This window comes from Amblyomma maculatum, chromosome 9, assembly GCF_055883805.1.
Source record: "Amblyomma maculatum isolate TAMU_Amacu chromosome 9, ASM5588380v1, whole genome shotgun sequence".
NCBI classification, from domain to species: Eukaryota; Metazoa; Arthropoda; class Arachnida; order Ixodida; family Ixodidae; genus Amblyomma; species Amblyomma maculatum.
Window position 1 is genome coordinate 78,151,842 of NC_139352.1, and position 10,684 is coordinate 78,162,525.

The window sequence follows — 10,684 nt, forward strand, 5'->3', positions numbered from 1 at the left end:
TAACGCTCTCACATCATACCCCTAAAAGCAAAGCTCAAGTGTCCCCCTGAATTTCTATCCTCTCTCACCTGTGCTAATATCATCTGCACATACTCCCAGGCTGCTATTCGTGCCATTCAGCCTGAATGAAATACCCCACCCCATCTGCGGACGAAACTAGAAGCGGCGCCTGCGGCGCTGGAACACTATAGCTGCCACGTTTTCCTCGATGCAATCCCTGGTCGTACGGCATTGAGTTGACAGGTCGATACTATCCTTTAGCGCCGCCATCAAAGAGTACCTCAACGTTCTACACCTTTACTGCAAACTCTACACCAGTCAACAGTCTAGTCTTTTTGTGTGAGACGCTCACATACTTCGACTGATAAAACCCAGCACTCTTTTCACATCTGTACCGCTATATATATTTAAGACTTCCTTCGCAATCCTTCGCGTCCTGACTGCCCTGTCCCTTATGACAATATTTCCTTTCTTTGTCTGTTCTCCTGCCCAGTTGCTCTCCATTCGAGATTCCTTCCTCCATCCTCCGACACGCTCAGGGCCTAACTGGACTGGTTAAAAGTTCAGGGTGAAGATTTTTACGGCGCCTACTCGTGCAGCAGGTTTAACTGTTTTGACTAAATATAGTCATTTGCTATGTACAGTACAGCGCCACGATCAGCAGGACTGCTACTACTAGACTAGTAGTAGTAGTAGTACATTATACGATTCACTAGTACTATTACTACTAATACTAGTAGTAGTAGTAGTAGTAGTAGTAGTAGTAGTAGTAGTAGTAGTAGTAGTAGTAGTAGTAGTAGTAGTAGTAGTAGCAGTAATAGTAAGCAGTCTTATCATAAAGTAGTATAGGTGTTAATATTGTTATGGCGCTCCTTCAGGTATATATGCGATTCAAATCTGCGTAAAGTCATCATAAGCGAGGTCGTCCTAGCCGGTAATAGCCCTTAGTAACGATTATCATTACACAAAACAACTGGCTGTCAAGTTTAACAATGTTATTTCAAATGTATAGCTGTTTATACTTAGCAGAATAATAAATAAAATGTGGGATTCATTTGTATCATAGTTGGCACTCGTATTGAGCGCATGTTCGAGCACCACGGCTCGACCTGCCGTGGCGCGTGGCCCCTCACCAATTGACGGAGGAAGCGCCCCTGTGGCGTGGAAGCAGCGACGGGTGGTACACGATGGACTGATGCTTGGGCCATGTGATCACCTGCAAACCATTAAGTTTAAGCATCTCATGATGGGGCGAGGGGAACCCGTCGGCGCACGGCCGGTGGCCGGAGCAACCACATGCGCTGTAGCGCCACCACATGCGCTGGCACCTGAGAAGAGGAGGACGCAGCGCCGGCACGAGAGCTTAGCTTCGGAACGCTCGGGAACTTCGCCTCGGCCGGGCGCTGCCGCCGCCGCCTTTCAGCTTGTTCTCAAATAAGTGTGGCCGCGGTCGCCTCTCTCTGGCGACCTCCACAAAGCTATCATCAGCCCTGCCAACAAGCAGAAAATGGCTTTATAAACATTGAGATTGCTTTGGATACTGCATAAGATAAAATGTAACTAAATACAGCAACTATTGATTCCAAACTTTGACGCCTACTCTTTAAGGGGAAGCCCTAATCACTTCCATAGAATAAAAAATTGCGTTCATTCTTATACTCATTTTTATATTTTATTTTACATAATGCAATAATTTTAGTACCAGATATTTATAGTGTACTTAGAATTGTTTTCGTTGATTTCGATAAATATCAAAGCCAGGGTATATTTTTAAATTCGAATCGGAGTTACCCATTTTTTATATTCTTGAATTTGGGCCGAATATAAAATAATATGGAGAAAACATGGACTACTCTAGAGCATACATTTTCAAAAGGAAATAAAGAACAAAGTGTCAGTAATTAATATATACGAATAGCATCAGTAGCAACACTTTATTTAGTCGTGCCAGAATGTAGGGCTGAATATTGACAATTTTCAGGACCAGCGCTAGGATTTTTTATTTATTTTCATAACTTAAACATTATAATGCAACACTTTTTAGTCCGTAATACTTCTGAGGTACTGAGGATTCTTGAGAGGGATTTTAATAAAAATTGAAGATGATGTTGTGTTTTTTTTTACTGGAATCAATGTTGCCCCTTTTTTGCTGTTTTCAAATTTCGGGCAATTTTTATGTCTTGTGAGGAACACACCTAGCAACCTAGAGTTCCAAATTTTGAATGAAATTAAGAATGTAACCCGCATAATAAAGAGAAAACGTTTTAATGCAAATTGCCAGTGTCTAAGGTTGAAAATGAACATTTTTTGCAGCGCCCCATTCCTGAAGCCAAGTTTACACTTCTTTACTGAACAAACTGCAAAAATAAAACGGATTGTAAAGGTTGCGTAATTTAGTGAGTAAAAATTAACAGACGACAAGATCTTAGTGCGGAAGTAGCAAGTCTCCAAACTTGCAACTTCTTTAAATGGCAAAAACGGCGTTTGCCACCTCTAGTGGTATACTGTTTTTTTTTTTTTTTTTTTTTTGGGGGGGGGGGGGGAACTGCGCCGTATCTTGCAAAACTGAGGTTCGTTCCTTTGTGTCGAGACACTTGCTCACCAAATATAAAAATTTCAATCCAAATAAGAAAAGGTCATGGGTACCGTTTTTGTTTGAACACACCCAAGCTCTCAACGACACATTCACGTCAGTGTTTACCCGAGAAGAGGTTTATTTAGCCCCTCCTACAACGAATAATTATAATTCCTCAATGTCCGAAATAATTATTACTGAAACTGGAATCCTATCTTTACTAAACAAACTTAAAACGACATCGGTGTCTGATCACCTTGGTGATCAATAACAAAATACTTAAGAGTTCATCTGAAGGTATCGCATCTTGTCCGCTATTTTTTCGCAGTCCCTTTTTTTTTTTTTTTTTTGGTTTGGTTCCACATGACTGGCGCCTTGCCAAGGTTGTGCCCATTTTCAAGTTCGGTGATCGTTCTTTAGCACTAAATTATCGACCAATTTCATTAACTAGCACGATTTGTAAACTCATTGAACACGTGATTTATTCGCAGGTATTTACCTTGTTAGAGCAACACAACATCATCTTTAAATATCAACCCGGCTTTCGCAAAGGGTACTCGTGTGAAACGCAACTTGCTGGTTTCATGCATGATCTTCATCTGTTAATGCTGGTATTCAAGTTGACTCAATATTTCTTGATTTTTTCAAAGCATTTGATAGGGTACCTCACAACCGGTTATTAGCCAAATTAACACTTCTCAATATTCACTCCTTTGTTATTGCATGGGTTAAAGATTTTCTCTGTTCCAGGTTTCAGTTTACCACTGTCAATAACCATAATTCGTCCCTTAGCCAAGTTCATTCCGGCGTTCCACAAGGAAGCATGCTTGGCCCCTTGCGTTTCTTGATATTTATTATTGATTTACCTAACTCAGTCTCTTCTCGAATCAGACTTCTCAATGACGATTGTGTGATTTATCACAAAATTTATACTGACGACGATCGTCTAGCCCTTCAATCAGACCTCGACACAGTAACAGCATGGTGCTCTACTTGGCTTATGCAACTTAATCTTTCTAAAACAAAATTTATATGTTTTACTAGCCGAATGTCCAGACTTCAAACCGCGTATTCTTTAAATAAAACTCCAGTTGAGTTGGTAACCACGTATAAATATCTCGATCTTCACCTTCTTTCAGATCTAAGATGGAACCACCATATTAACCTTGTTCTTGCATCCGCAAATCGCTCTTTAGATCTCTTAAAACATAACTTAAACCATGATCTTTCCCACCTCCGATTACGTGCTTACACCACTCTGATTCGACCTAAAATTGAATATATGCTCGGCTATTTGGGACCCTCACCAAGCATACTTAATAAGTAACATCGAATCATTGCAGAATCGCGCAGTTCGTTTTATCTTCTCTGATTATTCACGTCATACCAGCATCACAGCCTTGAAGAAACGCGCCCATCTTCAGGATCTATGTCGCCGTCGTAAGCTTGCTTGTTTATCACTTTTTCATAAACTGTATCATCACTCAACGCTTCATAATGACTTTTTTTCTTCGCCTTCTTCAATTGTTTGACCGCCTCGAACATCCACTTAAAGTTAAGCGCTCGTCATGTCATACATCTAACTATGCACATTCATTCATACCACGTACGACAACTGTCTCGAACGCTCTGGCTTCACATGTTGCTACAGTCACTGATGCGGATAAATTTTCTAATCTATTGGCTGCCACTACCTCTGCTTAAACTTTGTGTGTTCATTGTTCACTTACCAGTGCATTAGAGGTTTCTGTCTTTATTTCTGTTAATGATAATTCTCGTTTTATTCTCATGCTGTTATTTGTGAGACATTGTATAACATATATCAACGTTACCGCCTGCCGCTCTGTTCATGTCTTTTTTTCCTTTTTAAGCTTCAATGTTTAATTTTGTGTTTTTTTTATTTTTGCAAATATTCATGTGCTTTTATCTGTTTTGTTGTTTCTTGTAATTGTGGTTTATTTGTTGTCGTGACGCTGGGGCTATGGCGACCCGGCCTTCACTTGGTAGCGTGCAGAGACTCCGGGTTGAAGAAGGACTGAATCTTCGAAGTTGGTAAAATATGTACAAGCAGGTTTACTGGCACTTTGAGAAAACGTATTTACAAGAATATTTACATGAAGAAGAAGGGTACATCAGCAAAATGACAAGCGTTAAGAGTTCATAGCGAGAAGCGACTGGATGAGCCGTTTACCCAGGGCCCAGAGCGACATTTCGTGCTCTGCAGCGTCCTTAAAAACCCCCTATGTCCAGCCCCTCTCTGAAGATGCTGACCAACCAAATCCAGGGCACGCCCCTCAGGTATCGGCATCCAATCGAACACATCACTGCACTGATGGTCTGAAGCACTGACTGGTCCGGCATTCATTCGTTGGGCGTGATCACTTGTTGGCGGGAAAAGCTTGGGAACGGCGAGGAGAGGAGGTACATTTCTATTCTTCAGCAAAGAAACCACAGGCTGGTTCTGGGGGTTTTACTTCTCAGAAACCCGAGTGCACGTGGCGCCGCATAGGGCTCCCAACATGGTCCCTTTTCGACAATTGCAAATCTTTCCTGCATTCCCGGGAAATCACTTAATGGCCGTATGAGTCATGCTCTTCTCTTGTCCTGCACGTCAGCGGACATGTCACTCTGTCGTCTCCTTTGGATAGGAGGCATTCATCACTGGAGGATAGCACTTCTCGACTGGAAGGGTGAACAAAAGAAAGCACTTCCTGCTATTTCCCGCAGGGGGACGTTTCTTTGTGTTTTTCCAGACGTTCTCTTGACAGGGCCAATTTGGCATTTGCAGGTTGTCCACAAAGCAAAACATGCTTACAAAACAGGATTCCTGGAAACAGGCTCACTTAGAGCCAATGGACCATCACCACATATTCACAAAACTTTTCCATGCCCACAGGCGAACAATAGAGCGCGCAAATGCGGATGCTTGGTCGTAACAGCCTCCTCCCCCGCCAGAAGAGACTCGGAGGGCAGCAGCCGCAGCTGCTGCATGAAGAGACGACTTAATGGCCTGCACGTGAACGCTTGAAGCTCGCTGTTGCATGTCGCGTTGTCTTGATTGTTGTAGGCCAAATTGCTTGAGCTATCTGAAACTCAACCACATGTCGAAGCAAGCACTCGGCTCCCGTCTGAAGAGACCAGGTCAAAAGAAAACTGCCATTGTTGTTCGAGAAAAGCCCACTCTCAAGACGTTCAGGACCCACGTATGCCTCGAAAACCAAACGTGCTGCTTTACATAGTCATCTATATTCAAGCGCACGAAAAAAAAAAAAAAACCTGATTATCAATTTGGATACATGGTGAGGAACATCTCGGACCGCTTAGAAAGAGCGGCTAAGCGCGTCCGCATTCCCATTTAACTTCCCCTTTTTGTATCTTATTTCAAAATTGTACTGCTGTAAAATCAAGCTCCACCTAAGAAGGCGACTGTTCTTCGATGTCGCAGTTTGCAGCCAAGCCAGGGGACAATGGTCCGTCTCTACGGTGAATTTGGCCCCTCCAAGATAGCACTGCAATTTTTGAATGGCCCATACAATGCAAGCGCATTCCTTCTCTGACGCGCAATAAGCCCTCTCTCTAGAACTCAGTTTTCTGCTCAAGTAGAGCACGGGGTGCTCATTACCGTCGTCATCTCTCTGGCAGAGAACAGCACCTAACCCTCGATCACTGGCATCACACTGGACCGTGAATTCTCGGCCATAGTCTGGAGCTCGCAATACCGGACGGCTAATCAGCACAGCCTTCAGGTTTACGAAGGAGGCTTCCTTTTGTTCGTCCCAGACTACATTTGTCGGTTCTGTCTTGCGGAGAGCGTCGGTCAGAGGGCTAGCCAAAGCTGAATAGTTAGGGATGTAGTGATTGTAGTACCCAGTCAGACCCAGGAATGCTCGAATTTCCGTCTTCGTGCTCGGCCGCGGGTAGTCTGCTACCGCAGAAATCTTAATCTCGCTGGGTTTCCTGAAACCTTGACCTACATTGTGACCCAAGTAGTCCACGGTCGCCCTTGCCAGGCAACATTTCTCGGCCTTTACGGTTAGTCCAGCTTGACGCAAAAGGCTCAGTACAGCTCTTAGATGTACCATATGGTCCGCCCATGAGTCGGAAAAAACCGCAATGTCGTCTAAATAAGGCACCGCGAATGTTTCACACCCCTTTAAAACCCTATCCATGAGTCGGGAAAAACAAAATGGAGCATTTTTGAGCCCGAAACTCATCATTGTTGGCTGGTAGCTGCCCGTCGGAGTGACGAAAGCCGCGTATCTGCTGGCGCGTTCAGTGAGCGGTACTTGCCAGTATCCTCGAGTAAGGTCCAGCGTAGTCACATATGCCGCTCTACTGACCTGTTCTACTCTCTCCTCAATATTCGGAATAGGATACACTTGATCCCTGGTGAGAGAATTTAGCTTTCGGTAGTCTACCACAGGCCTAGGGTCTTTACCTGGAGCTTCTACTAAGATCATAGGCGAAGCATAATCGCTTTCCGAGGGTTTTATTACTCCCAATTCCAGCATGCGAGTTACTTCCCTATCCAGAATTTCTCTTTGCCTTGGAGAAAATCGGTAGCACCTTGATCGCACTGGCACGTCTGAAGTCAGCTCAATATCGTGCTCAGTCAAATCAGTTCTGCCTGGCCTGTCCACGAAGCAGGCCTCAAACTCTGTTATTATCTCGCCCAGATCGGACAGCTGGGATTTCTTTAGTTCTCCTCTCTGCTCCGTCTTTTTGAGAAGCTCCTGAGCGTTGCTTCCTTTTCCACTGAGGCAAATCAAGTTGTCCCCCATCTCCTCGGGAAGGTTTAACGTTAGATTTACCACGGCTTCCCTCTGCACATAAGGCTTCATAAGATTGCAATGATAAATGCGCACTTCTTTACGCCTACCGGGAATTTTCACTGCGTAGTTAGTGTTAGAAAGCTTTGCAACGACTTCAGCCGGTCCTTCCCACTGTACTTCGAGCTTATTCTGCCTTGAACTTCTCAGCAACATCACCTGGTCCCCGATACAAAACGTCCTTTGACGGGCTGACTTATCATAGTACACCTTGGAACGAGCCTGGGCTGACTTCATGCTGGCCTCAACGAGTTCCTTAGTGTTATGTAAGCGATTCAAGAGGTTCAGAATGAATTCTACTACTGTTGGGTCTTCTCCGCGCCCCTCCCAGGCTTCGCGCACCATTCGCAAAGGTGAGCGCAGTGACCTTCCGTACACCAACTCGGCTGGGCTAAATCCAGTGGATTCGTGCGGCACTGACCGCAAAGCGAAAAGCGCTGCAGGCAGGCAGGTATCCCATTCGCGCTTGTTTTCATAGCACAGTCCCCTCAGGACTCGTTTGAGAACAGAGTGCCATCTTTCTACGCTGTTGCTCTGCGGATGATGGATCGAGCTATGCACTACCTTAATGCCGCATCGCTCGAGAAATGAGGTGGTGAGGACACTCGTGAAAACGCTACCCTGATCACTTTGGACCTCGGAAGGGAATCCAACTCGTGCAAACACTGACAGCAGCGAATCCACTACACTCTCGGACGTCACCTCGCGCAGCGGAACAGCCTCTGGAAACTTTGTGGCTGGGCATAACATAGTGAGGATATAACGGTACCCTGACTCGGTCACAGGAAGTGGCCCAACTATATCTATTACTAACCGGTGAAACGGCTCGGTAATGATTGGTACTAACACCATCGGAGCTTTCCACTTATCTTGCGCCTTTCCAACCCGCTGGCACGTGTCGCATGACCGTACAAAATTTTCCGTGTCCTTAAAACATCCAGGCCAATAGTATTCTTGCAACAGCCTCTGCTTTGTTTTCTTTATTCCAAGGTGACATGACCACGAGCTGCCATGGGAAAGTCGCAGTAAGTCTCCGCGGTACTTTTGGGGAACGACTAATTGGTCCCGCTCTACTCCGCGCTTATCCTTGAATAAGCGATACAGCACTCCCTTTCTCATCTCGAAAGAAATATTGTTTGCTGTCTTAGTGGCGCGGTGGCGCTCCCTTATCTCCTGTATATTGGGATCATTGGCTTGCTCTATAGCTAAGTCCTCTCGGGTTCCACTTAAAAGTCTCGTGAGATTACTAGACACTGGCGGCAAGAGGTTACTCTCAAGAACGTCCCTCATTCCGCGTCTCATCAAGCTCACTTTCAAGTTGACTTATCTGAGATGCCTCGCTCTCAAAGTTTTCTGACCTGCTATCTTCCGCATTTACCATTGTTTTAACTGCCGTTTCCTCCGCTGTGGATTTTTCTGGAATGAGCAGTGTAGCTAGTTCTCGCGCCTTTGAACGTGTTAAGGCTTGCACAACTCTGTCTCCGAAAAGGATGCCCCTCTTTCGCAGCAGCATGTCCGATTTGTTGGAGAACAAATACGGATAGCACTTAGGAAGCTTTCCTGAAACGGCAGCCTCGGTTGTTAATTCGCCGAAAGGGCCCTCGATGACCACGTTCGCGATCGGCAAGCACACACTCTGTTCCTCAACTACCTGTCGGATCCATGCACACTGTCCTGTATAGTCGGAAGGCGATACATACGCCGGATGGACAACATCCATCGTTGCGGCCGAATCGCGCAGTACCTTGCAAGGCTTCCCGTTGACTACTAGGTCATGCAGGTAGGGTTCTAAAAGCTGCATATTTTCATCGCAGTCCCTGACATACGAGAAAGCAATCTTTTCTTTCCGGCAGTTGACGGCAATGTGACCCTGCTCATTACACCTAAAGCATGTGAGCGGCTTCCTAGCCTCAAGCTTATTCTTTGTGTTCTGCACGTTGGTCACTTCCCCACTTTTCTCACTGCCGTCCTTTCTAGGGAATTTGCCTGAAGAAACCTTCATTTCTTCGTTTCCAACTCTAGCAAAGTGCCTTTCCTGACGGTTTTTCATACTGAACTTGGGATTGCGGGGCCTATCCACTGCTGGGTTGCTGAATTGTCGGCGCGAAGCATACTCCTCAATAAGTTCGGCAGCTTCAGTTGCCGACTTAATTTCGCCTCGGTCCTGTAACCAATTTCTTTCTTTTTCTGGGAGGCAGTTATAAAACTGCTCCAAAAGAATTTGCTCGACTACAGCGTCCCTATCACTGTAGGAATCTGTGCTCTTTAGCCACTCGCCCAAATTAACTCTTAAATTGTACAGGAATTCAGGGTAACTCTCGTCCCTGGACTTAGTAGCTTTCCGAAAACGTTGTCTGAACGCCTCGGCGCTAAGCCTATACTTTCTCAGAAGGCAAGCTTTGACCTTCTCGTAGTTGTCCGCGTCCTCCTTGCTTAGCCGCGCGACAACCTCCGCTGCCTCGCAGGGCAGAACCGTCAATAATCTCTGAGACCAAGTGTCTCGCTGGAAGGACAGTTTTTCGCAGGTTCGCTCAAAGTTAGCCAGATACAGACCGATATCCCCTGATATCACATATGGCTGCATGTACTTTGACATCTTGAAATCTGCCTCCTTGTTGAGAAGAGGTACCGCTAGCTGGGGACAATTGCCCGACCTCTTGCTCAACTCTAGTTCTAATTTCCGGAGCTCAATTTCTTGGTCCAGCTTTTTTGCTTCTCTTTCACGCTTCTTTTCCTCTTTTTCCCGCTCTTTCTGCTCTTTTTCCCGCTCCTTCTGCTGTCTGAGCTGTTCCTTTTTTTGACCGATGAGGTTCCATGCTTCACTGAGCTCCTCATCATCGGCTCCCAAATCTGTGATTGCCTTTATAATCAAAGGTTTTCGTGCCAAACCACTTGTATCAATTCCCAATTCCTCACACAATTGCAACAGTTCCGGTTTCTGCAGCTTTTGTAGGTCCATGATCGCTCCGAGTGTCGGCTACTTCCAAAACAACAGTGCAAACTACCAAACCTAAAGGCGTTTCCACACTCTCTTTACCAGTTCTAAAATCTAACCCTGTTCTAGAACCTGGTCCACATCAGAAGAAAAGCCAAGCACTCACCCACACATGCGATCGATGTTCCGAGCTGCCCTCTTGTTGGCCGATTGTTGCTCCTGCTTGTTGCTTGAGATGCCACCTCCGATCACAAGGTGTTGTGGCTTGTAGCTTCAGATCCACCTCCAATCACCAGATGTTGTGGCTTGTAGATTCAGATCCCACCGCTGGTCACCAGTGTTGGG

General features: G+C 45.4%; 1 protein-coding gene across 1 annotated transcript in view; it reads right to left on the reverse strand.

The window, feature by feature from the left end:
* LOC146179512 (cytosolic 10-formyltetrahydrofolate dehydrogenase) overlaps nt 1-10,684 on the reverse strand; it is a 50,064-nt gene that overhangs the window by 18,448 nt on the left and 20,932 nt on the right. Inside the window, exon 2 of the mRNA XM_084580205.1 lies at nt 1,134-1,328. Within this exon, the coding sequence (XP_084436331.1) occupies nt 1,134-1,328 (195 nt within the window). The remainder of the gene's footprint in view (nt 1-1,133; nt 1,329-10,684) is intronic.